General features: G+C 39.8%; 1 protein-coding gene across 2 annotated transcripts; it reads right to left on the bottom strand.

Moving 5' to 3' along the window:
- Positions 1-364: 364 nt before the first annotated feature.
- On the bottom strand, positions 365-27,780 carry SLC34A2 (solute carrier family 34 member 2). 2 transcript variants are annotated; one of them, XM_052682535.1, is made up of 15 exons: positions 27,699-27,774; positions 24,823-24,972; positions 20,227-20,282; positions 14,887-14,995; positions 14,648-14,785; positions 14,019-14,147; positions 13,047-13,190; positions 12,311-12,422; positions 10,525-10,720; positions 9,837-9,932; positions 7,199-7,319; positions 6,324-6,491; positions 4,856-4,972; positions 4,644-4,768; positions 365-3,913 (listed from the first exon to the last, which is right to left on the bottom strand). In XM_052682535.1, exons 2-15 carry the CDS (start codon positions 24,947-24,949, stop codon positions 3,338-3,340), a joined length of 2,214 nt encoding a protein of 737 aa, XP_052538495.1. In that variant the 5' UTR covers positions 24,950-24,972; positions 27,699-27,774; the 3' UTR covers positions 365-3,337. The 2 variants fall into 2 exon arrangements, with proteins under 2 accessions (XP_052538495.1, XP_052538496.1); XM_052682536.1 differs by lacking the exon at positions 24,823-24,972 and having other exon boundaries at positions 27,699-27,780.

The following is a 27,780-nucleotide window of genomic DNA, read 5'->3' as shown; positions in this document are numbered from 1 at the left end:
CATCTTTCATGTAGAAGTGAGAACTTGAGCCCAGTGCCACTACTGCATCAGGTGTATCCAGCAGTCACGCAGCCTTGGTGTTGGTCTCCCACACTTACCTTCACTGAGGATGATCTGCAGGGCGCTGCTGGAAAGTACCTCAACCTATGCAACTGAGCTGAGCAATTCTTCATTTTTTGCTTCATATGAAAATCTCTGATGATGGCTACGGAGCTCTCTGAAGGGTTTCTGCAGTGCCTGAAGCTAACCCCAGCTCCTTTACACTGTATCACCTCAAACTAGTCTATGCATCCTCATTTTTCTGCATCTTCCATGATACGTCTACAAACAGATATGAAAATCTTCATTTTTTAAAATTTCTCTTTATTTTTACATTCAATGCATGAGGACAGACAAGATGAGTGTTCGTGACGAAGTATAAAGCCATATGCTGTCCCCAAAACAGTAAAAGATAAAACGTGTAAGAGTTTAAAAAAGCATTTTAGAAATCTCGCATTTCCAAAATTCCTCATTGCAGAAAATTCAGATCTTTGTTAGAAAAGTGGAGTTCTGCATCCTTGTGCACAGAGCCATATTATGAAAATACATAGGTGTTTCTCATCTTTATTTTAAGAAATCTGTCTCTGCATTACTAACAATCTTTATGTAACCTATTGGTGGAGCCAACAGCCTCCGTAATACACAGTATGCACAGTTACAAACGATTTTAAAACTTATATTACAAATATACAGTAGTTCCTTTTTACATTTTAAACATCGTGTGGTTTTCAAATACGTATATATAACACAATCACAAGCCTTTTTCTGTATAACTTATGAAAAGTTCTGTACACTCAAATCATTATAAATAAAGTGTAAATAGTTTTTGTTAAGAGTGGGAGGGACGTTTTCCAGGACATGTTGTGCTGTCAAGTGTTAAACAGAAGTCTGTTTTGGAATCTGCCTAAAACAACGGCACAATATGGCCTGAAGTTCACCAGCAAGGAGAGAGGAGGGCACAAACTCGATACATCCTAGGGGAAAGTTAATGAGGAACATGAAGTACTGATATGTCTGACTATAATTTTTACCCTGATTCTTCTGTAAGAGTTGCTTTTCCTCTGATGTTTTGCTGAGTGTTATTATCACTGCTCTTGACAGCTTTACTTCAAGACGCAAAATAAGGTGCATGGTAAGAAATCAGAAAGAGTAGATGGAAATGTTTCTTGTTTCAATGAATGGTCAGTGGAAATTCAAGATACCTTTGAAAGAATTCCGCATTTTTCACATATTTTCTCTTTTTTTTTTTTTTCCCCCCGTCAAAACAGAGCATGGGAAATGGAACTTACAGAAACGCAGAATGTGAAAGAATCCAGAACTGGGAAAATAAAATGAAGAATAATTCCACCTTGAAAATGAAATGCTGACAAATTTCTGTTTGAACTATATGGAGAAAAAGTAAATTTGAAACAGAACAGTTTGGTAGAACTCCGTTCTCTGTTATTAAACCCACTAAGAGCAGAACTGTACCAGAATTAAATTATTTTGAAAATGTACTCTGATGCTAGGCATTTTGTCACTGGCTCATTATTGCAGAAACAGCTGGAATCTCAGCATGAATACAATTTGCAAACATGTTTCAAGCAGCTCAATTTGCTATTTTCAATGCGAGCTTAAAAAAGCAAATGAAAAAATTTTCCCTTTTAAAACATGTACAAATGCAGCCTACTAATCCTAGTTCTGCAGAAAACTACCAACTATTCAGAAGTAAATGTGTTATAGCAGCACTGAGTGGCTATGATAAACTAAGGGTCCTCTCAGTTTTTCCATTACAGATTTAATCTACAAATCAACCATGCAAATCGGCTTTACATGATACTGATTGGCCTACACTCTGCCACATGATCTTTTTTCCATTAGTGGTTGGACCCCAGGTACTATCCCATGCTCACTCATATCGAAGTTATTAAAGGCCAGCAGAAGTACTCAGTGTGTCTTTGAAATGCTCTTTTTCTGACGTTGAAATGATACCTTTTGTCAGCCCATGATTCAGTGCTGTCTCGTAAGCATTTACTAAACAATCAGTAATTTAAGGCCTGAGCACAAGTAGCTTTACACCAAGTGCTATATTACCTCTGGATTGACTACGTGTGCTGTTGACTACACTACCTAGGGATTTTATTTGGAATTTGGATTGCTACATACAATTGCCAATAAAATTCACATTATTTCGAAGGTGGGTGGTTCAGAGCACGCAGTGACCATGCAGAAGGAACACTCATTTCTCACCTGTTAATGCTGCTGCGTGTCCCACTCTAACCATAGTCTGTTCTCCAGGTTCCCTCGTTTGTAGCTCTAAAGCCAGTCTCCACTCCTACATTTAAATGCCATGTTGTGGCTCAGTCCCAAGTTGCAGACAGATCTTGTGGTGTCAGCCTGGAGTTGGGCAGCTCTCTACACGCCTGTGCCAGTCACTTGTCCTCCGTCCTGCACCTTTCTCTAATTGTGCCAGGACAAGTGCTTATGGGATTACTCAGTGGACAGGATGGGGGAGGACCATCTAGAGAGACAGACAGCCATGCAACCACACCCTGAGTCCACAAAGCTCTTTCATAGCCACCCAGTGTCTTCAAACCCAGTGTTTAACTTCAGCAGGCAAAGTGATCAGCAATTAATGTTTGGCCTTTAGCTTGAGACAACAAAAGACAGCAGCTCCCGTTCTTGTGTTAAAAGAGACAAAGAGCTCAAAATGGGCTTATGCATACCCTTATGCCAGACTAGGACTCCCAGAGCTCCTGAGGCATGTCCCAGAATTTCATTTTCCTCCACACAGACAACAGATTTTGTCCATATTTGGAATATTGTTTCCTATTTTGACCACTGAACATAAGCCAATGAAAACATTTGGATTTGTTTTCTTTTTTACTTTTTTTTCTTTTTTCATTTACAGAACCTTTAGGGTATCATAAAGTAACTTCTACTGAATAAGCCAATAGGCCAGAAAGGTTGTCCTACAAGCACATTGTTGGGTTGACTGGTTTTTAATTAATCACGCTCCTTTCATCCCTCTCTTCATAGGACTACATCAAGATTTCTTTTGGTTGCAACTGATAGCATTGGATGAAGGTACCACACAGTAGATGCTCTGTAAGCAAATCTGTCTTTAGCTTTTCAACTGATCGTAGATTTTCTAGGGACTCTGTCAAGCTTGCTTGACTCCATTCCTTGATGAGTGATATATCACTGGCTGCAGGAACCTAACAAAATATTCACTCTGTTCTCAGTGCATTGTTCAAGGTAGTTTTCAAGAGCCTGACTGTCCTATGCTTTACCTCTGCTATTATGGGTTGATCCGCTACTATAAGGCTGTGTTGTTTGTGCCTGTTTTTTCAACACAAGCTGCAGCTGGAGCCCTTCTTACACCTCTTTCTTCATCAGCCATTGTAATGGCGTTTTCATAAACCTCCATAGTTTTTAGCTGATTATCTTTGGCACCCTCCTGTTCTGCATTGACTTTGCAGCACTTGCAGAATCTGCAGCAATGCTTCCCACAAAAGGAGAGTGAAGACATAATCATATTGTCCCAGGGCTCTAGAGAGTGCATCCAGACGGGTAGGAAATCCCAGTTTTGAAGCTTCTCAGGCAGTGAATGTGGCCGCCTTGTCTGCATAATATTAACTACAATCACACCAATAAACAGAGCCAACAGGGGAAGGCAAACACCCAAAAGGACTGGCCAGCCCGCCAGTGACAGACCAAATACAAACAAAGGCAAAAGAAAGAAGCAGATGAGAAGATAAAATATAGCAAACCATCTGTACTTGGCTGTTATGTTTCCCAAGCTCTTGCTCATGCGGATTGGCAGCCGGGTAAAAGGCAGTGGGTAAAACAGGATAATCCCAGAGACATTGAAGAAAAAGTGGCACAAGGCAATCTAAAAGCAAAAAACATTTGAAAAGTTTATTACCTCAAATGACATTAAATAGTCCTACCCACACAGTAATAACTTCCAGTGGTACTGACTTCATAGTTTCCCTTCTCTTGCTCCTCACTTTGATCTTTTCTCGTCTTTGCTTCTACTTTACTGCTAGACCTTCCCTAGCATGAAAAAAGGACTTGGAAATACCTCACACATACTAAAGATCAAAGATGATAAATAGGTCACAGCATCTGAAACAAGGAAACAAGCATCTGAAACAAGAGAAGCCCAACGGAGACAAGATATCTCCCTGCAGATGGAGAAGTTTTAAAATGCAACACTGTAATGAAATAAATTGAGTCTACCACAAATAAAGCTGGTAAAGCAAGCATCAGGATCCTGAGCAAGGAACTTACAGATATTAGTAACCTTCAAAGAGGGTTACCTAAGAGAGTTGTTAGATTTGGGCTCTGAATTCTAAGATGTTGAGATTCAATGCTCTGCAGCCAAGTGGCCAATCCTGCTGGATTTCTGAATGAATTCAATCAGATCAAGCTAAACTTAGGAAAGATTTTACTACATATTGATATGCTAGGAATGCTTAACAGAAGCTTTTTGCTGTAGTAGTTGAAATTAGTACCACATATAGAATCAAGCTCAATGTCCAGGACATATTTTGTTGGGTTTTCACTCAGAAAAGTTGCAGCTTCTAAATAAATTCAAGGAACCATTGGTTTATACTGACCTGTAATGAATACTTTAATGTACTCCCTGGGCTTGCTAAAGCTGCAAGTATAGCTGTTGTGGTTGTGCCAATGTTAGCTCCTAGGGTGAGGGGATAAGAACGCTCAATGCTTATAACACCGATGCCTAGAAGAAAAGAAATGGCATTAAGCAGTTTTAGAATGATAAAGAAGCTAAAATGTGGGGATGAAGAATAAAATACTGACAACTTACCAACAAGAGGTGTAATAGCAGATGTGAAGACAGAACTACTTTGAACAACGAAGGTCATACCAGCCCCTGCAAGCATAGCCAGGTATCCAGCCAGCCAAGTAAAAGGAAATGGGAAATCTAGAAAAATAGAGGGAGGACAATGCCTTTAGAATAACAAAACATTCCATGCAAAATCATATAACAGAGAAAACCCTACTAAGCGTTCTGAATGTATATACACTGTTTACATGTTGTCTAAAAAAAGATTGGAGGTTAGAGTCAGTTCTACCACTTTAATTTGCCCTCTTATTTGTATTCTCTCCAGCTTTCCCCCACTGGACACACTGTGAGATGAATGTTAGCCTAGGTAGACCTTTGTACTGACCCAGGGCAGTATATATGCTGTAATACAATTAGGTACCAGACATGTTTCAACTCAACACCTTCCACCTGTCTAGAGTTTCCTGGTTTTGGCAACCAGGCATTCGCTATGTAGATGGGATCTTCAAAAGGCTCTGAAGACCACCATACTAAAATCATAAGGCTCCTACCTGGTTGCAAGTTGAACATCTAATTATTCATTTGTTACTCTTGCAAATAAAAGCTAATCACACTGATTAGAGAAACTAAGTACAATGGTCCCTTGTAATCTGCAGACTTATGACTTAGCCAAGAGGTCAGGACTTCCTCAGCTGAGATGACACAGAGAGATTCTGAGCAAATCACAAATGAACAGTAATTGGCCACTTTCTACCCAATTATTTTGATTTGGGCAGTGATCTTTGCCCAGGAGAAGACAGAATGGGGACCACTTCGTTTTCTTCCCCATGGCTGCGACCCCTCTCATACAATCAGGTGCACGCCAGGACTGATTTTCACTGGTGCAGGTTCTGAAGTCTCCATTCGGTGGAAAATGGAGAAAAGGCAGCCAAGTGGAAAACCAAACAAAACAAGCACCCTAGTTTGCACACAATGAAAGCAAAAGCGAAAATCACCTGGATAACACAGGGAAAGACAGAAAGTATCAATATGCAGGGCTGCTTATCTTACTGAGGAAGTTGAAGAATGGAACGTGCCAAGTAAAGGAAATTAGATCAAATAATCTCTACGTACATTTGTCAAACTTACTTTAAAAGGAGTGTGCAGATCTTGTGTGCAAGTAGGCAATCATGATCTCAGCATTTCAGTGCTATCTTTTGGGGATGTGAAGATTACATTTCTAACAGCTATTGATTACACATTAGAAAGAGAGCCTGGACTTTAGTCTCTGTTGCTTTTAATCTGCAGTTAAATAGCAAACTGTTCACTAATAAAAATTTTTAAGGAAGAAAATCACATGCTGAGCTGAAGAAATATTTAGAGGCAACATTTCTGGTTTAATATTATTTTCTTGAAACTATTCTGCAATAACAGAACAGAGGATGTCAGTAAATGTACCCAGTGTCCTTGCTGTTACTAAGAACAAGCTTCAGGGGAAGCAGGTAATTACCAGTGTTGATTGTCTTCTTGATAACACTTGCTACTTGTCCTTTAAGCACAGAGTTTAACAGCTTAACGATCATCACCAGACAGGAGCAAAGAACAAGCAGGGACAAAGCCAAAAGTATGAGACCGATGGCAAGATCAGGCAGGTCTGATTCTGTAAAGAGATGCCGGCCTGGAAAAAAAGAAAAGGAGAACAAATCGTCCTAGTCTCTCATTTTTGTTTCTGATCCCAAGGCCAGCTCTGGTTTGCTTGCACAGCCTAAGAAAATGGGATCAGAGCACACATGGCAAAAATTGAAACTGCTATCTCCTTAGCTGCACAAAATTTGTGTCTGAGAGGGGCTCTTACATGACACTTTCATAAAATATATAGCAGGCACATCTGCAGAGCAGGCAAAGTCTGGCTGACCACGTACAGCTTTGTGCATGGAGGGAGAGTACAACAAAATGAGAAAATCGTGATGTGCTCCTAGCTGGGTGATAGGTCAGCAAGAGATGGCTTTGTGCCTGAGAACTGCTGCTGAAATTCCTGAACAGTGCACCTGGATGGAGATATCCAAGCACCTGCTACAGCAAAGTGACTGTAACTGTAGCACCAAGTCACCTGAATAACCAGGGTGACGTGATACTGAAGACCTCATTTACTGATACTAGGGGGCATGGAAAGAGATCCATGTACTGCCAGATACAGTGATGATGCTGGTAACTCCAGCTGAATAACAAAGCACAAGCTGTTCTGACTGCAGCGATAGAAGTATCTTGTGTACACATGCAGGTGAGTGCCTCGATACTCCTCTACAGTGGTCTGTTAACACTGTTAGAACAATATGTATTTCTGTAAAGGTATTATATCAAAGGCAAAATGTTTCTACTACTTACATTTAGTGATGTATTCTGTTTCAGATATGTTTTTCAAGGTCCATGTCACATTTCCTTCTGACCAACAAAGTTCAGGAGACGTGCAGTTCTCTGAAGGTGGAATTGTGACATTCTGCAGTGTCTAAAGATTGCCAGAAAAAGCAGTTGTTTCAGGCAACTAACATTCATTAAGAGCTCATACAAAATTCTAGGGTTTTTTACTGTAACAAAGAATTCCCCAACTAAAGGCAGATTTGTAAGCTGGAGTGTAACTCAATTGTACCCTGTTAATGACATGGCACATTTTCTTCTATTTTCCAAATAAACAGCTGTGCTTTCACTCAAGTTGTTCAGCACAACTTTTAAAGGTGAAAATATTTCCCAAACCTGCTACATCATTTCAACCATAGCACCGTGTTGTCAGGAGCTAAGAAGCTTAATAACTGATTTGAGGGTTCATGGAAAAAAATTCACATCAGGTTGCAGATGCGGGACAAAGGCATTCCTTTCCAGTCAGCGCCACAATTTCCTTGGATCAAAGCAATTTCTACCTCTTTACTGTGAGCTTAACTGCAGTTAATTGACCAGAGGCTGTGGAGTCTCCTCCTTGGAGATCTTCAAAAGCCACCTGAGTGTGCTTCTGGGCGCCCTGCTCAGAGTATCCCTGATGGAGAGGGGTTGGAAAAGATGGTCTCTGACCACCTCATCCATTTGGTGATTCTGTGATTCTGAAATGGTGTGATGAGCATTGCACAGGACTGTGACTCAGACTATCACAATACTAGTGCAGTATCTGCTGCTGAATGAGCATTGGTTGGCCACAACATCCTTGTGAACCTCTGCTTTCACATCTGTAGAAACAGAGATGTAGATGTGCAGCTACTACTTTATTTTCTAAAGCTCAAAGATTCTCTAAGAGCTAATAATTTTCATCATGACTAGTACTAGTACTATTGACTTGAGCCTGAATTTCTCTTTATGAAATACAACCTTGCTTGCAAGAACTCCAGCTGATAGCTCAGATGACACTGAGTCCACAAGTCCTTATGTAGATTAAGAAACTTCCATGACTGAACTGTACTTCCCCATATCAATACAGCTAACAGCAGAATGGACTCTGAACTACACGCTGCCAAACAGGCGTTATCTGTAAGATATGTTGGAGTGATACTGTCTCAGAAATGGGGAAAGAGATCACATCAGATCCTATTTTGTTGCACCATTCACATTCCCCTTCCAGCTGATGCAGAGCAGCCCAGGATGGACAAAGCCAGGGATGGCCCCACCACGTCAGGGAGCACCTAGCCTCCAGCCTACTGAAAACATCACAGTTCTCTGAAATTCTTTCAGAGAATGTGGTATCAAAGCAGCTTCATCAGACTGAAATGTCTGTCCTTATCTTTTGCTTTCAATACATTCTGTATAAATTCCTCCTTGATGTAAATCCATTTGATTATTTTTGCCAGAAATTAATTTAACTTTCTAGGAATGCAAATCAGTTAAATATCTTCCTCTTCCCCAACCAAGCTCAGTTCAAACTTGTAGGGGTTTCGTGTGACTTTGTAATTTGATTGTACATTGGGGCTGTAGTACATAGCCAAAACGCAGACGCCTACAGAAAAATTATCCGTGTTGAAATGCAACCTTCAGCCTATGCTCCCTGTGCCATCACTTGCCTTCTAACAGTGAGAGGACTGCAGGAGGCTCGGGCCCTGCTGAGCTTGCAAGTGCAGCAAACAGGGCAACCAAGAGCTGCCGAAGGATTGGAAGCAGCAGGCCTGCCCCAGTCTCTGCCTTACCTGGGATTAAAGACCCAGAGCTTCCGCAGGGTAACCCGAGCAGAGTTTCACATTAGCATGGCTCTGCTCCTACCACTATCTCCCATAGCTAGCATTTCACTGGCCATCCGGATAGACATTCAATAGGAGCTGGGCTCCTCTGAAAATGCAAGCACTGAATTTTAATCTCTGCTGTGTGTCCTCAAGTATCTTGTGCATTATGACTTCAGGAGTTAGTTTTATATACACATTAACAAATAAAGGTCCAAGATAATGCTTTACTTTTAGTTTAGCTGAACAACACAAATCAAACACAGATCCACGGCCAACCAAAGTACTCGTTGGTGTCACTCTGGGCAACAACTTTCTTCATACTGCAGTGTTACACAGGTGAAGATAAAACGATTTTAGCTCGAGAGACGCTTTGTCTGAGGATAGCTTTTCCAAGAAAGCTGAAGTAACCAACTGCCAGCAGATTACTCTTGCACATATTAAGTCTAGGTGCTCAGATCGGATAGATGAATGGTGGCAAAAAAGAAAGTTTCTTGGTCCTCCATTGCAGCTTTTTGCACTCTCAGGGAGTCGATAAAAGCACCAAGTTTAAAGGTATTTGATTGTGAAAGAAGTGAAAGGCTTGGCCCCAAACCACAAATTCTGATAAGCAGGGCCCTGCATGGTACAGTACCTAAAGCACCCAAGTCAGCTTACCACTGGAATACCATGTTTGGTTTAAGTGATGCAAATGCTAGATTATATTGTGTTCATTCTTCTGCTGCAACAAATACTCATTTAAAAATCTAATTTCACATTAGTATTAGCCAGCTACGGATCAGTAATATCTTTCATAAGGAGCCTGACAACTAATTTAACATAATACTCACCACATTGGTTTCAGTTACGCACCAAATCTTTACCAGGCTTTTGTTTTTTGCTGATTCGTCGTTCGTAGCAATTGCATTTATTACGGATTTATCAAGCTTTAAGGAAAGAACAACAAACAGCATTACTTCAACTTGCATCATACACTTTTGTTCAGCTCGACTCAAATAATAACTTTCATTGGAAACTGAACCATGTAAACCACCCAAGACGATCCCTAACACTGGAGCTGCTGCCCAACAAGGAAGAGGGGCTTTACTGCCAGAGAAGGTTAAATTCTACACCAAATTCTCATTCTCCCCAAATCACCCACACACATATCTCAGCCATTTTATTCAAGCAGCTACACTGACATAACTGCCTAAACATGTTTACTGCCATTTTAGGAGCGGCATGCAATTCATCTGGCCTCCAGCTGCTCCTCCAATGGTGTGTAAGTTTCCCATAATTTATACTATTTCTTCAAGTCTTATGCAGATCTTCCGGACGTGCCAGGTTGCCTCAAGTTGCATTGTCTGCCAGTGCCTATGCAATAGTCTGACACTCCACCCATCCTATGTGTCACCTGCCTTCCCAGCCCTCCTAGTGAGGTCCATCCTCACTAAGGTGAAATGTGGGGGAAATAGAAATGGGAAATATGGAGCTAAGGCTCTCTGTGTAGCAGCTTAATTTAAGACCTAAAAAGCTTACCTCAATGATGAGCTTTGTAAAAGGGTCTGTGATGACTTTTAGTAGCTCAGGGGCATCATCACCGCTTTCAAGATGAAAGGACTCAACTATAACATTGGTGAGATGGTAAAGATAGCCAGAAATGACTTCAATGGGCAACAATGCAAACACAGCAAGCCAGTTAAAGAAATCATGAATTGTTGCCCCAGCAAAGGCCCTAGAAATTAAAAAATAGAACTGCTTTTAATTAAACAATATGTGCACAACTTCCACTTAAATATGAAATCATAGAAGTGGAGATGAAGCCAATCTCAAGACAGGCATTATTTCATTTCTAAGGTCCCAGAAAATGGCAGCTTTATTACAGAGCTCCACATTTTCTCCAAACTGTTAACCAAGCAAAAGAGTCAGCTAAGGTCACTGAAACAAGAAAAAACTAGGAAAGACAAGTGATCCTTAACAGAAGGCTGCTAACAGTACGCAGTTGAAGAGTGGCTGTATAGCCTACATTCATCTTACCTCTCTCCTATTTTTGATATTTTTTTGATCCTGAAACAGGATTTGCCTCCAGGACTTATTCTACCTGACTCATGCAGAAGTGGCTCTTTGCAGCCCTCTCATATGTTCTTGCAAAATGCAATTTTGTCTTCCCAGCTTGTCCTCCACAACCTGAAGAGCCACAACTGTTTCCTCAAGGGCACTCTTTCCCACATTCCTAATAGCTGTTTCCTAATAGCTCTTAGTTCTGTGCAACTTGCCTATATTTGTTTTAAAATATAACTCCTTAAATTAAGCATTGAAAAGGAAGAAAATGTGGAGGAAATATTCCTTGAAATGGTAATCCTGCAATTTACCTTCCAAATTGCTTGAGGGGAAATTAGGTGGAAGGCTCAAAGTAGGACAACAAAAGTATTTAGAGACCAAAGTGGTTGTTAAAGGTTACAATGAAATCAACTTATTTAACCTTTTTTTTTTTTTTACCTGGCCCAAAACAAATGGGCTACTTTGTCACTGGAGTTTAAGTCCAACACAAACAAGGACAGCAAGTCTTGTAGAAGTATGCTTTGGTACTTCGTATGTTCAGTATGTCATAAATGATAAGGTACCAAAGCCCCATATCCCTCCCAAGTTTGCTGCCGTGAACTCTCAATGATAATGCCAAATGGCAGACTTGTTATAACGTGACTGCCAGAACATATCATATTTTCTATGGTTACCATCTTTTGCCTGTTGTAGACTTCCAAAACTTTGAACACTGATGTCTCTCTTAAGTAGAACAATCAAAATAGTGTAATATCAATCTACTAACTCCTATAATTAAGAGGTAAACAAAGGTGGGTGATGTCCTGGAAGCTGTCTGAAACTTTATCCTTGTGTAAGATCCTATTAAAAATGATGGACTTTTATAAAACCACAAAAATTTGAAGGAACAATACGCTTTTCTTCAAGTATGTGAAACCATACACCTAGCTATTCTACTTTGGCCATGGCAGGAATGATGACAGCTTACAATTTGCTATCCTCTGAAAGAAAATCACAGAATTGACTTCTTTACTTCCTTATGACAAAGAAAAAAACAGGATCTTTTTTTTTTTTTTTTTTTTTTTAAATATCTCCATGGAGATTTAGAGGTCATAAAAGTTGCTTTAGAAGTTTGCTTGCAGCTTTCATAACCAGACATTCAACTTCTGGACAATAGAAGGATTGAATGGCTGTAGTAGAAGAAAACTTACTAAGGCAATATAGAAGAAAACTTACTAAGAAGGAAGAAAAGCAGCTTTTCAGATCTAATGTTTAAGTACAATACCTTCTAAATTCATTCCTGTCCCCGGCTTGCATGAGCGCCACAATTGTGTTTGTAACTGAGGTACCAATGTTTGCCCCCATAATGATAGGAATAGCTGATTGTACAGTCAGCACTAGAAAGTAGAAAATGAAGCATTGAATGAAAAAAAATGAGATAATCTCTGAGCTATTTGATCCAGTAAAAATTAACCTATTTAAGGCCACAGGAACAGACTCTCTTCAATGTCACTGGAATAAGGGACTCCATTGCAGATATGTTTGCTTTAACCACGCCCCTCAGGAACATGCCATTCCAACAGTCTCGTGATCCCCACTGTAGTCCCTTATTATCTCTTTTCATCAGACATTTGATGGACAGAGCAACTGTCTCTTCTTCCCCAGGCATAACCCTCTTTCTAAAGAATTTTGAAATGTTGCCAGAAACAAAATTCTGTAACTGGTTAACACAAGAAAGGTATGTGGATACTTCCAAACTTAGTATATTCAATGCCAATGTTTCCAGTGATTTTCACTGCAGTTATGAACATTATTCCACTGTTTTCTGCAGCAAATTAACTTTATCTCTCTCTCTCTCTCTCTCTCTTTTTTTTAACATCAAAGGCATCAGCAGTGAAAGTCTTCCTGCAATCCCTACTCTTAAATTCAATGCTTTTACAACTTCAACACAGGTGGGGACAGTTACATGCTGCACCAAGATTTGTGGGTGATTTCCAGGAAGACACAGCAAGCAGACTTACATGTAGAGGACACCATGCTGACGATAATGGATGAAGAAGTGCTGGAGCTCTGGACCATCACAGTCACCAAAACTCCTATCACCAGCCCCGCAACAGGATTGGAGAGCACTGAATCATCTTTAAAAATGTCCCCTGCTGCTTTACCTACCAAAACATATTCTCAGTGAGAGGAGTACAAGGTGAAGTCAATAGGAATTAGCAGAGCATTTAGTAGAAGACCATGCAACAATTTAACACGATACATATGCATGCATGCTTGCAAGCAGAAAAATGTACAAGGTGATGTAGCCAAAGGATCCAAATTCAGGTTCTGAAGTCTCAGTTTATCAGTTATATGCCTTATATTTTCTCATTTCAGTGACTACACAAGTTCCAGTGAATTCCACAGAAAACCATACAAAACTAGCAAAAGAGTAAAGACTGTAGAGTAAAAAAGCACATATGCACAGATATAAATGCTATTACTGCCTTGATGATTTTTGGTTACCAAATCAAGAAGAGTTGTTTTAATAATTCTGAGTAATACTGTTCCTGTAGCTTTCTAGGTTGCCAAAAATCCAGAAAAAAATTCTAAAAAAGCTCACATATTTATTTGATAGCCACTTCTGAATCCATGAGCCAAATTCAACCCTTAAAGAAAGGTAAATGTAAAATTATATTTCAACAATTTTCATCTTTGAATGACTTAGGGGACATTTCAGTGCTGAATGCTTCTGTCACTAATGTAACAGAGCTTCCTAAGAAATTGAGATCAATCTCTTCATCCACAGCTGTTTGGAAACTTAGAAACAAAGGTCCTTTCACACAGAGGAAGGTCAGTCTTCACGCAGAGATACTTCCTTCTAAACCTACATCTCTACACATAAATCTGTCATATGATCTTTAAGAGTGATACTTGCAATTTAGTGATTCAGATGAGATTTACTGCCCCATTCATAGCCTATTTTTGATACTTTAAATGTATTTTCATACCTCCTACTAGTTGAAAAGCAGAGCTCAGTATATCCAGAGAACACACGAACATGTAGAGTAATCCAAGCAACATAATAAACTTTCCTATTCCATAGAGTACACGAATAATCTTTCCTTTTCTATCCAGTTCTGTAAAACAAATACATTGTGCATAAAGAAACACGTTCATTTATCTACTGTTCTCTCCAGAACAGTTTAGTGCAGAAGAAGAGGCTATGGAGCTAAGTACAGTGTTGTGACTCCTGCATGTAAATAAATCCAAAATTGCTCTTCTTAATCCAAATTTTAACTGCAGAAGCAGACAGTTCATTTATCTAATGAAGTCTTAGACTGGCCCTTAGTTTTACACATTCATCTTACTGAATAAAGAAAGTTCAATATGAGCCTGAAAATAAGATCACACTACTTTTAGATTGTTTTCCATATATCTCCTTGTGCATTAAGGAGGGTAAGCAGTACGGTTTCCAATTCCTTATTAGCAGCCAGAATGTCATATCCCAGCTTCACCACTGGGGAACATGAGACAAAGTGTAAAGTCTACATCTGAAAACTGCTCAAATCCTAAATTCAGACATCAGAAATCACGGAAAAAATAAGTGCACATAACTTATTTACTGAGAAATGTCTACCTGACCACTTGACTCCAGTGTCCTGCAGTTCTGGCAGAGCCCATGGGTCTTCTTCTTCTTGCCTTGTCTCGTCTATCAATGCTATTGTGGAAAATGCAGGTTGAATTTCCACTTTGTTTCCAAGTGAAGCCACGTTCCCTGATGAAACAGAACATTAAAAATGTTTTAATTATTTTATCTCTTCTCCAAGGAGCCTCAAGCATACATATTTCTGTAACCTGCAGGTCAACACAACTTACCTTTGTGATTTTCTCCTTCTTTTCCAGGCACGTTCTGGTTTTGTTTGGAGGAATCACCAATATAGTTATTGGTTTCAGGCTTGTCTACCTCAGGCCAAGGAGCCATGATCTGTGACCAATAAAGTAGAGCTGATTAAAATTTGTGTGCAGTCAACAAATACAGCTTACAACAAGGTATGTGAAAAACATGATTAAAAGAGATGGAATGGAAGCAACTTGTCTTCGAACACACATTTTTACTAATCTTTCTGAATTATTCCTTTATTTGTGAAATTGATATCTTAATTAATTTTGAAATCACACTGTTGATTTCATTTGCACAATTTACAAAATTTTATACATATGTATGTCTGAATTTTTGTTCACTTTCAACTTGCATCAAAGCCAAGTTTTCTCTTGGCTTAACCTTGCAAACCTTAAGCATTTCTCTAACTCATTTTATCTTCCTTCAGCAAAAAGCTTTACTTGCTTCCATCTTCAGGTTTTGACATATTACCAAACTGGTAATTCATTCTTCCCCTACTCTGGGTGGTCAAATATGCTTAAAAAAAAAACTTCTTGATGATTTTTTGATTGATCTTGAAGCCTTTACTGGTTCATTCCTATGGAAGGGTGGATGGCAAAGTGATCCTGGACAATTTGAAGGAAGACCCAAGCTCCAGAAGCTCCAGAGCAATCTCTGCTGAAGGACCAGACAAGAGCATCATCGAATAGCAGTGGCCATTTTCAGGACTGTATTTGCAGGACTGTATTTGCAGCTTCAGTTTCAGTCAGCTCATCCAGGCTTTATTTGTGAACCGCTTCCTTTCTAACCCATTTTTAAGTCAAGCATTTAGAATTCATTGTAATATTGTCCAATAATCAAATATAATCAAAATAAGAAATCACGTGGCCAAATCCTGCTGGTCTAAGTGAAAGCAGAGTTACAAGAACATGCGGCAGTCCAAGGCCAGGCAAAATCTCAGGAGGCAGATGTTTCTTGCACCAAAACTTGGAAGATTCAAACCATTTACTTCAGCAACGCAGGGAGCCAGAGAGGGGCAAGGTGATCACAGGGCTCCTAGCGATACATGATAATATTTTCATGCTCCCAGGCTTTTCCCTACACAGAAAAGTCTCACCACAGGACCTGTTTCTTCCACCACCATACCTGCTGGTTGCCATGTCTTGCACCCACATGGCTGAAACAAAGGTGAGCACATTTGCCTGCAACATTCCCTGATAAACAAAGCACCTGCCCCCAACCTTCAAGGGCAGGTGTCCATATCATACACCCATAAACAAGGCTCGGCTGTGGTTAGCAGCCACTCTTGGGGAGTATAATTAATCATTTGTTTAATCACAATCATTTTGGTAGCTGATGTTTTGTCCCTGCCCATGTTAACAGCCACACATCCCTACTCCTACAGCTGGGAAGGAAAAGGCACAGACAACACTAACAATATACCACTGTAGCAAGTTACTGTTTTCTGCCACTTCCCATGTTAAGAATTTCTACCCTTCCACATTAGCAAGAAGGGTAGTAAAAGATCATTAGCAAAATATATACTTTTGCACATTTGTTATCAGTGGCATGAGATCCAGCGCAGTTCCTAAGACACGCCAAGATCTCAGAATAAATGGAGGAAAATTGCTTTTGCTTGTTTCAACAAGGTTTTTCATCTGCTTGGAGCAAATTCTGGTATTTTCATCCATGCCAGAACAACCTCCAAGCCCCACCTGTGCCAGAACACCTCAGTCTTGTCAAACAAGTTTTAGTCATACACATTCAGCATTCAAAGAGCTATGAAGAAGTGTAACTGCTCAGCACAAATGCTCCTTAAGTGAAATGCAATCATGAAAATGCATTGGAAAATCAGGTACAAAGTTGTATTGCCAACGTACTCCTTGCCACGGAGTAATACAGGATATACTAAATAGCACCAGTCCAGGAGGTCATCAGTATTTTTACAGCTCTTTTGATAATGGAAATGAAAGATTCAGCCTGCATGACTGGAGTATGGAAACTGAATTGATGCATTTGTTACAGAAACTGGAGCTTGAAAATTTTGGCAGAAAAGCAACCTGTGGTTCTCCTACATAAACTCTTCCAGCTCAAGAATTCAGCACGGCATCTTAATAAACATCACTCATGTTCCTGAGGTGCTCAGGATCCCACAGGTACGTCATGTATTATTATTGTTTTTGCTTTATATGATTAAATACACTAGAATGAGAATTGAGCACTTCTGTGGTACAAGTTTTTTTATAATTATGTTTATATAATTATTCATATAAGTCCTGGTCAACCTCAGATTCGTTAAGGTAGACTTGAGTACTGGACACCCTAACAGTATTTGCCTTGTGCGGCTGGGCATGCAGTGGTGTTCCTTGAACCCAATTCCACACAACTGCTATCAGGATGGACAGAAGCATACCTACACAGACCTGCAGTGCCACCCAGACTGTTAGCTTTCTCCAGATCCCAGGTATTGTTAAACAAAATGGCAGAGAAGATAACTTATAGCTGATAACTTACACCTGATACTGCAGTTGTCAGAGTCCTGGCCACAGCAATTTACTGTTAATTGATTGCTGCACTACAAGGATGCAATTTTCCCTTCAAACAACTCTTTCTTGACCTCAATACAAATGTCAATATCTTGAGAAAAACATACAGAAGACAACCCAGATGTTGTGGAGGAGCAGAGAGTGACGGGGCTGCCCACATCGCTCCCAGTCCCTTGGATTAGTTGACGTCAGTCCCAGCACCATTGTACACTATGAAAACACCAATAGTTGTTTCCTCTTGAGCAGTGATGACAACTGTGAAGGAACATGTTAGAGAATGTGTAGAGGACAGGCCTGTGCCCACACAGGCTGCCAGGAGGAGCTCAGCTAGGCCCTGGTACAGGCTGGTTACGCTGCTCAGTGCTGTGCTGAAACAGGAGCCTGATTTCACCCGAAAGTGGCAGGTCACAGCGCACTATGCATATTGCAAAGGGCTGAAAGCTAACGCCATGAGGCTGTAACCCAGCCTGTGCCAGCAAGCCGTGCGGCAAAGCCTCTCACACCACGGCACAGCAGGTATAGTCTTTCCTCTCCTTCGGAAAATGCTAACTGTATATGACGTCCTTTCTGGCTGCAAAGGAAACTGAAACCTCCTGCTCCTCAGGGGGAGATCAGCATAAACGGAGGGAACAAATGCTGCAAGAAAACGTGAGAGGTATGAAGTCAGAGCCATGTTCTCTCCCTTACTGCTGCATGTCAGAGTTGAAGTCCAGGGAAGGACAAGAGCGACGCTTGGCGTCACGCAGCGCCCGCACTGCCGTCCCCAGCCACTGCACAGCTGTAACAGTGCTGCTGCTGCTGCTGTACGGCTCTGTGCCAGTGCTATTCTGTCTTAAAGCAGCAACAGCGACAAATCTGTTTATTTTGTTGGGCTTAACACAGAAAATATGAAGTTCCATTTGCACATGCCTGGACGGTATTGTTTGTACCTCTCCACCCGTGACCATCCACTCAAAGGGCAGGTTGTGCCCACGTGAGAACTACAGAGCTGTGAGCCTGGAACACATCTCACCTACGGGAACAGACCCAACAAAATCAGGTTTTTCTGGGGAAATAAAAAATCCCCAGATTGCTTAAGCAGCTCCAAATCAAGCTTTGGCTTCAGCGAGACTCTCCACACTTCTCTCCCAGCATTCCCACAAGCACGTACCACTTTTTGCCATCCAGACCATGTTGCAGTTTATTTAGGCATTTACCAGCTAATCTAAGATCCAACTGTATAATTTAGTAAAGATTATATGCAACACATATTTCATAGCAGTAAATACACAGCTAAACAGCAATCCTTCTAATGTACAGTTGGAAGAAATACAGCTTTTCCTCAAAATGTATCATCTCAGACAGAGAAGCAAATCATATTGAGAGGGGGAGGGAAAGACCTTAGCCAGCACAAATTAATTTAGTTTCTTTACATTACTTGACAGTTGTACCCTAATGCCCATTGCAGCCACAAAGCCCCAAGTGCAGCAGAAGAGAAAATTGGGTAAATAAATGTCAGATAGAATCCAGCCTCAGAGCAAACCTCATCTCTGCCCTGGCACCTCCTTGGGGCTTTCTCTCTGAATAAGACAGCAGGCTCAGCCACTGTGTGAGTTTTCAACTAATGTAGCAGCAAATGAGAAAAAAAAGGATGTGTGAAAGCTGGAAAAAAAGTCAGCATTGTACTCACTGCTCTATTCCTATGCATCTCTGACTCTTTTTTTCTCATATCTAATACATGGCAAAGCTAAAAAATAGATAAAACTAAGAAGAAAACTGATGTCTAAGCTACTGCAGAGAGAAAATAAATCCCAAACACTAGTTTTAGCATTCACAACCGGCAAAGCACCAAACAATGCCACTTAAGAGCCAGAATGGAGAAACTTCAGTGACCTGCTTGTAAAGCCCAGGAGGTATTTATTTAAATCAAACAATTCCTTTTTCTAGAATAAAGCAACAACAACAAAAAAATGTCCCCAGCAATAAGGAAACCCAACAAATTACCCCATCCCAAAGACAAAAACACACAGCAAAGATTGGAGAGGAAAGAATAATGACATTAAAAAGACTTACTGATCTAATGGAAGAGCTGCTAATAAAAGTTACTGAGAAACCAGCTGATTTCTGTCTACTGTCACATTAGTTGAGCTAACTGCATTAGACTAATGTATTCCTTCTACCCCAGTGTATCAAACTGAATTAGCATAAGAAAATGTTTCCGTGGAGAATAGCCTGGCCCTGCCGTAGTGCTGCACACACTGCGGCTATCTGCTCCAGCACATGGACCGACAGTATTTCATTCCAATGTTTCATTAATCATATCGCGGGCATTTTCCAGTATCCAGTACCACCATGACTTAAAATCTCACCACTTTTCAATCCAAATAATACTGAAAACAATAACATCTTATCTTATAGGCAGTTGTTACTTGTGTTTTTGTTGGTTTTGCTAGTGACAGCTGCAAATACACTGGGTCTTTTCCTGTGATATTTTAAATAGCAACTAGTTACTTGCAAACAAAAAGAAGCAAAGTTTGTTTTTAGAATTACAGTTTGTTATTGCTTCCTTAAAATATAAATGCAGTGAAGCACACAAGCTGAAAATGCTACCAACCGGGTGACATTTCACACGCCCCTCCTGCTCCCTACATTAGCTCTCTGCTGCCTTTTTCTTGAGCTGTGAAAGCAGAGCTGTTGATTTATAAGCTAATTAAGTTTAAAATTTTGGGGGGAGGGGGGAAAGAAGAAGAAGAAAGAAAGAAAACGAAATAAAAACCACAGCACTCCTTGTTCTTAGTTGGCTTTACTTACCACTTCTTTCTCCCCAGGCAACAGAGCGAACGGACCAACTGGGCAGCCACTGCAACCTGCAATATATATAGACAGGTGTTGAGCAAAGTTTGCTTTCATCATTACGCAGTAACATTTTTACAGTCCGAAGGCAGTGCCTACCTCAGTAATCACGATCAACCCTTTTTCAAAAGGAGTGGGCAGCAACCGAGAGTGATAAAACTACAGGCTATTTCACACTTATCACATTCTAAAAAACGTCCCATCAGCACTTAAGTAAGAGTTACTAATGTGTTCATGTGAGTGCTATGGGACGGTTTGTTCCAGCCGGGGAAATTGCAGTCTGCCTGATCACTCAGTAATCTTTTTTCCAATAGTAATTTTCAAACAATATTTTGCAATCTCAGAAGTCTGTCAGAAGGATGCAGAGAAGTGGCAGTACTGTTATTTGCCTGTTCGGGTGCCTATTAATCTGCCTAAGAACAGAAGTGAAGAGGAATCAGATAAAACGTGGTGTAAGTAGGAAACACGTAAGAACTTCTTTGAGAACAGAGGATGAAATTTCCTTCTTATCAGTGCTCCGTGTTTACGATTAAGGAGAGTTCATTAGCATTTTGGCTATGGTTCTCATTATAAATGAGTTAAAGTTGTGAGGACACCTTTGATAACTGCGTTCGGAGCACTATCAAGGAAGATTACAGTAAAGAGATATGTTACCCAATAAATACAGTAAGCTATTACCAAGAAGGCACAAATCAGTATTTTACTGATGATTTTAATGGGGAACTTGAGGGGCTATCTCAGGCACCATAGCTTTATTTTCTTTGAATTTTTACTTTTTCAGCAGGCAATCTGTATTGAGAAAGTAAGCTGTAAAGCAGCAACTGAATCAGCAGGTCTGCTTCGTCTGTACATATGCAGTGCTATTTCCTTGCAGCTCAGTGACTCAGTAACTCAGCGAGAAAAATAAAACTCTTGCTTTTTGCACCTTTCAACATAATAGACACCCAGCCTTTGGGGCTGGGGGCCAGAACCTGCTCCTCACCTTCATCGGTCTCAGGAATGTTTAGTATGTGTAAGTGGTGGCTGCAAAGCCTCCAAGCCCCATCTTCAGAATCGCCAAGCACCTGCTGGTGTAAAGCTAACCGCTGCCTTTACCCTGATTACAGGTGATGTTGGAGCCCACGGGGACTTGAAAATAGCCTGAAGTGGGGAAGAAGTGCTAGGAAATGGCATCAAGGTCCATTTTCAGAGGCTCCGTTCTTTTAACAAAACTGTCCTTTAACACTGCCTATAAAAATAGTTGTTTGTGATTGATGACCTCCACCTCAGAAGTAGCTGAAACTTTTGACTGGGAATCCTTCTAATTCTGTAAGCTGTGGTTTATTCTCCTCTGAGTCACTGTTTGTGAAACCCAGCTCTGACGGTGAGAAGTGACGAGATGCTCACCTTTGCAGTGCCAGGCTGGGACTCATTCATGTGTGATGACGTCTTAAGACAGGATTTTTATTCCGAGGCTGTTCATTTGCTAAGCACAATATTATGCACTGACCACGTTAATGTTTTAGGCTGGGATCAGACTCATCATGTTTCCAAAAAAATTTTGAAAGAAAAACCTAGTCACTTATGGAGAGGCAGGCAACGCAGGGTCTGCCTCTGGCAGCCTGGGGCTGGTTTTCTCCATAAGGAGTCTCAAGGCATGAAGGAGGGTGTTCATTGACAGGAGCCTTTGCCTCATTCAGGATCAAAGGAGAAGAGGATTAAACACTTCACAAGATACCAAGCCGTGAGAGCTATAGCCCAATGCACTAAATTTTCATTCTTCAGGAACAGATTCAAGAGATGATGCTACTGAAGACCAATTTAATTCTTTTTTTCCCCTTCTAGAGGCCACAGACCTTATACCAAAAAACACTCCTGGATAGAGAATGTTTTCTAGAACAAAACATTCAAGTAAATGTCAAGAGTTATTACTTCCTATTACAAAGGTGCTAAATTACTCTGCAGTTTCTTGGAATCAACCTACACCAGCCTAAAACTCACCAGAGATAGTATGGGTTATAGGAGGTGCAAGCACAGGTAACATCTCAAACAGAGCACAAGAAAAAATTCCTGGCACGTGCAAATCCAGCATGAGCTGAACTCTGTCCAGGTGCTGTTCTGTTTTGCAGGAAGCCATCACACAGGAGGGAAATGTGCCTGCAAAACAGGTATCATCTCTGCAAGTTCTCTTACGGTTTTCCCAAACAAATGGGAAATTTGCTGGCAAGGGGTTGACCCTGTACATCTTTAAAACCCAGGCCTTAGCATAGAAAACCACTGTACCTAATAACATACCTCATAACAAAATACCTCATAACAAAATTTAAATAATTAAAGGCAAGTAACATAAATGATCATCCCATCCTGCAAAGGTATCAAGGTATCAGAGTAGCTGAAGATGTGTTTTCAAGAACAACAAAATTCACATGATCGAGTCTACTCTTCTAGTAGACACAGCTTAAGAAGACAGCAGGCATGATCAAGAGAGAAAATGTTCATCCGACACTTTAATTTTCAATGTTCCATAAACTCAAAGAATGTAGAGCTAAACACCAGATCTTTGACACGTTGAGACAGAAGGAAACAACTGTATGGCTTTTTACTGAAGAGTGGTATTACTTCCAGCATTTGGAAACAACATTGTACATTTTAACTTGTTTTGAAACCTTGAACAAATGTAGCCATCTGTATTTGGGAACTGCATTAGTTTAAATCAGTCTTTCCTCTTGCAGGTCCGTAAAGACACAAAGCATTAAAAAGAGATCAGTGCAGACTTAAAGACAAATTACAACTGCAACAGTTATTTAGCTAAGGACTTAGCCCTAGTCAGCTGAGGAGAACATTCTTGCATGGTGCAGTTACTGAAAAGAGTTCAAGCCCTGGTTTTCTCTATTGTCTGAAATGTATTTGACATGTAAACATCTTAACAATGCAGTTTGTTAATGAAAAAGCACAGTCAGATATGCACTGTGATTATGAAATTCCACATTGATGTACAGCTGGGATCAATATTTGCAGCAGACTCTTTCCCTGGTGTTATATAGGATGCCCCATTCTTTTTGTTAAAGAACGTTCATAAATGCTAAAACTTTGCAGTTGATTAACACACTTATATCCCATTAGGAAGTGTAAATTTGTCTTTGAGACTTCGGTGTCTACCAGGAAGTCATCTGGTGGGTGTAGATGCATTCCTGAGAATTTTTGCCCAGTGTTTCTACAATAGTCAGAGATAATAAAGAACTCCTGACTACTATGACAGCAATAAGAAAGCTCTTGATTCAACATATAAAGAGTTTGAAACCTATCGCAAGGTTATGAATTACAATACTGTATAGTTTGTTGTCTCTCACATCAATGATAGGTAAAATAATTAATGGAGATACTGTAGTTAGCATATTTCTGGAGCTGAATAGCAAGTAGAGTCATAAAGAAATCACATTCAACAGAGTCAGTGCCAGGAATGGGTGAGAGAAACAAAATGTGAAGGAGTCACAAAAACTACAGGAAGGGCTTTCATAAATTAAAGGGGAAATAAATATTTCAACACACGAACAGTTCTTACAAAGGACTAATATGTCCAACAGCTTTAGACAGATAGATATTTTTGAAAGGAAAGAGGGACTTGGTTTTCTAATAATTGAGCAGCCCCTCCACTATAGAACCAGTTTATTCTCATTACAACCATGCTTCAAATGTTTTCATCAGTACCAACGCCTCACTGGGGCAAAAGTTAGTGGGGTTTGTGGTTTGCATCCTACATGATAGCAGGTTTCTCCATAAAGGACACACACATGACAATTTTTTTTTTTTTCTTCTTGGAGACCCTAAATATGTCCTACCCACTACAGGGGAAGCAAAAGAGCAAACAAAAATGTACCCACGATGCAACGTGCAAAATAGCACCAGTGCAAGCCTGAACGTGATTTCAATCAGAACTCATAAAATATGAATTGTGTCACTTTGAAGATGAAAACCCAGACACTGCTACAATATATTTTTATCACAACTGCTCTCAACTTTGATCATTTGTCTTGAATGTTTAACTAAAAGATTTGAGAAAAAAAACAGGTCCAAAATGAAGATCTGCTGAATTCTCCAGGGTAAGAAATTTTTAATCACAAAAGAAATCCAATATGATTCCCCTCTTGCTAACCCCTCCTTACCTATTTTATAGTCTAATTCCCACCGCATAGCCCCTTCGCCTTCCTCCTCTGGTTCTCTCTCTCAGTTAATCTTATGTTCCACATCCGGCTACTGCCTCCCATTTTGGACACATATTAATGAATGCAAATAGCATCTTCCCACTAGCAAGTAATGGGGAGGAGGAAGAAGAGAAGAAGTGAAGAGAAATGTGAGAGCTCTTAAATAAATAATAATATTTACACTCTTATGTAAACCTTAATTTACAGATCTCAAAGTGCTTCGGGAAAGTAGGTATTGTTAGCTTCTTTATTATTCAAAGACAGTTCAAAGACTTTTTTTTTAAATCCATTGTTTTCCTCCTACACAATTTGTTAACCCTTGGCTGACACTGGGCACGGTGTTGCCGGTAGCAGAATAAGCAAGTATAATTACCAGGCAGCCAGCTAAGCGTGTTCACACTGCAGGGAGGACTCCTCTCACGTTCCCAACCTGTACACTTCTGCTGCCCGTGAGCTGGCCAGTTTGCTGGCCTCCACACATCACGCTTGACATTTACCATTGCCACACTTATTTGTCTTCTACCTAAATGACACGCCAAATCAAAAGGCTGATTTGATGATGACTTTACTGAAAGAATCTCCCACAGAAATACTACTCTTTCAAAGAGTAAATGAGTATTAATTCCACATAGAATTGCACATTTGAAATGAAGCATTAAATACCTCGAATTCTAGTGTAGAAACCAAAATTGACGTTTGTTACTTATTGCAAAATCCTTGGCAGTATCTCCTTTCAAAGTTTTCATCCCTGAGATGGCTTTTAGATAATTCTGTCTAAACTCAGATCTCCAGAGGATATCCATTGCCATAAGGTGAGAGAATAAATTTCTTCTCTATAACCTTATTTCCCATACAATTAATTATCCTATAACATGCTAATCTTGTACATATCTTTAAACAAAATCTGAAAAATTAACAGTAAAATTAAACTTTCTGTCATTTTATGCATCTCTGAGGGAGTAACTTTCCTTAAGATAAAGTTTCTGAGCATTAGCAGTTTGTGATTATCAACTAACACTTCTGTCAGAATAATGAGTAAAGGATCTCAGGTCAAATTGTTCAAAGAACCCCATGCAAGGAAAGACCTTCTTGGAGTGAGTACAGTAGCAGTTTTCTTGTCGTATTCAACAAATGGATTTTGATGCGTAGCTGCAAGATTGTACAATTAGGAGATTTCTCTGTGCCACACACCAGAAAAAAATTCTCTTTCTGTCACAGCAATCCATTCCACATAAACTATTTTGATCAAATTCAGCTATTGCCTATGAAAAGTGTGGGTGTTTTTGGAGGGTTTTATTCCAGTGAGCATGGCACTCTGCATGGCACAGGAATCAAACCCACTTTCTTGCAGCTTAAATTGGATGTCAGTCTTCAGCCTTCACAAAAAAATTACATACAGAGAAATGTAATTTTTTGTTCTGTTTGTTTTAAACATAATTCTATTCTCATGGACTTTATGTAGACTTCAGGTGCATACGTATTTAAGATGTATTTAGTAAGAGGAGCCACTAGAATAAGGCCACCTCCACTGTTTATGGCATGGCATCTTGACAACATTTAAAAATAATAATCTACTAAAGATCACAGTTCCTACTGCTTTAGAAAAACTTGCATACACTTATCTACACGCATGTAAGGCATCATATTGGCTTGTTCATACATTTACACAAATATTCCTTCAACTTTTTAAAAGGGCATTAAAGGGTTAACGTGACCAATGTTTGTGTTTTCCAAAGGAAGTCTTCCACCAATGTGGGGACACACAAAGCAGAGATTTATTGACTAAATCTCTGAACTTTGGGCTCAATATTTATTGGCAGAAGGAGGCTTTCAGCAGTGAGGCAGGGAAATGTAACCAAGGAAGTTAAAAATGAAATCAAAGCAAAATGTTCTCTGTTGTGTTGTTTAGGCAACTCCATCTTCAACTTTCTTTCCTAATGCAAACTTTGGCTTGACATTCAAACCAAAAGTAGTAGTACTGCAGTTCTAATTGATATTAGCTATTACTCGTAAAATGATTGTGAACAATTCCACTATATAGGAAAATATAATTTTATATCTCTAAAACAGATAAATTGGTAAACCTGAGTATATAATTGGTTTGCTCTATAAAGGTTCCTCAAAAACCAAACATAACCCCAATGCTATGCTTATTGACGAGCTTAAATTTTCTGGCATCATATGACCTAATTAAGCAGTTGATTTCAGTATTGATAAATATCATTCTTTAGATGCACAGTCTTCATAATCATTACTTGGTTCATATACTTTCATTTAAAATGTTGCAGTATCAATATAATGACAATAACACAAAACTAAGACTTCCATTTCTCTAAAAATAAGTGCTTCTTTGTAACATGTATGAAATAGTGCAGCAAGAAGACAATAATTGCTTCTTTACTGCACTGGAAGGACTTTTTCTTTCAGCCGGAGGTATCAAGTGTCATTTTGCATTTATTAAGATTTAAACAGTCTTCTCTGTTACAGACAATGCGTAACTCAAGACTTACAGTGTTGTAAAGCTGTAACTTTATGCTAATTTCAATAAATTATGTAAAGCCCATTTACAAATATGTTACGTGCTGTCCTTGATCCCCATGCCATGATCTGATTGGCCTGCTATCCATTTAACAGCTGGCTCTCCAAGTGCCTCATAGGCTGTTACAGTTACGAGAAATATGACTTTATCAGTCTTCTCCAAAAACCTTGAAGTTACACATCAAGATTTTTCACATACCATCTACAATATTAGCATTTCATGTCAATGTTATATGAGTTTAAAAACATCCGCAGAGCTTTTTCATTTGAAAAATATTAGTGAGTAAAAGAGAGAGAAATATAGACATTAAAATAGAGTCATTTTCAAAAGGACATGTTGGAGCAACTCAGAATAGAGGAAGGGAGGAGCTGTGTGCTTGCCGTGCCAGGCTGCAGCCCCAGAAGTGCTGCAAGAAAAGTTAATCTCCCTGGTCCTACAAAGGTTCCAGTGCACCCTGCAACAAGTATGCAAAGAACTAAGGGCAGCTCAGCATCCCTTTCTAGAGGAAAGCCATGGGGTATCTTTGGGAACACGTGGGTATTTCTTTTGAACTAGTAAACAGTGTGAGGAAGTACAAGCACTCAGAGGAATGCTGGAAAATGTGGAAAATGGGAACATGGAGAACCGTCAACTCGTAGAAGCAGTTAATATAAGTGCTGTTACCAGCTGTACCAGCCCTTTCATGTCTATGATACATCTCATGCACTTACCTGGAAAAATTAAGTACTCTGACACAGTAGAAAATTAGAGGCATATAGAACAGTTTCCAGTTTCTTTGACGTATTCTGTAAA

The sequence above is a fragment of the Tympanuchus pallidicinctus genome, unplaced genomic scaffold (genome assembly GCF_026119805.1).
Source record: "Tympanuchus pallidicinctus isolate F22 unplaced genomic scaffold, pur_lepc_1.0 scaffold2, whole genome shotgun sequence".
In the NCBI taxonomy this organism is placed as follows: Eukaryota; Metazoa; Chordata; class Aves; order Galliformes; family Phasianidae; genus Tympanuchus; species Tympanuchus pallidicinctus.
Note: the sequence above shows the minus strand (reverse complement) of the source record. Positions and strands in the feature narration are given on the sequence as shown.

Coding starts and splice junctions, on each gene's coding strand:
- SLC34A2 (XM_052682535.1), bottom strand. CDS start 24,949: ATGGTAAATGTCAAGCGTGATGTGTGGAGGCCAGCAAACTGGCCAGCT. Junction 20,283..24,822: donor CACGCTTAGCTGGCTGCCTG/GTAATTATACTT, acceptor TATATATTGCAG/GTTGCAGTGGCTGCCCAGTT. Junction 7,320..9,836: donor GCGTAACTGAAACCAATGTG/GTGAGTATTATG, acceptor GGCAATCTTTAG/ACACTGCAGAATGTCACAAT.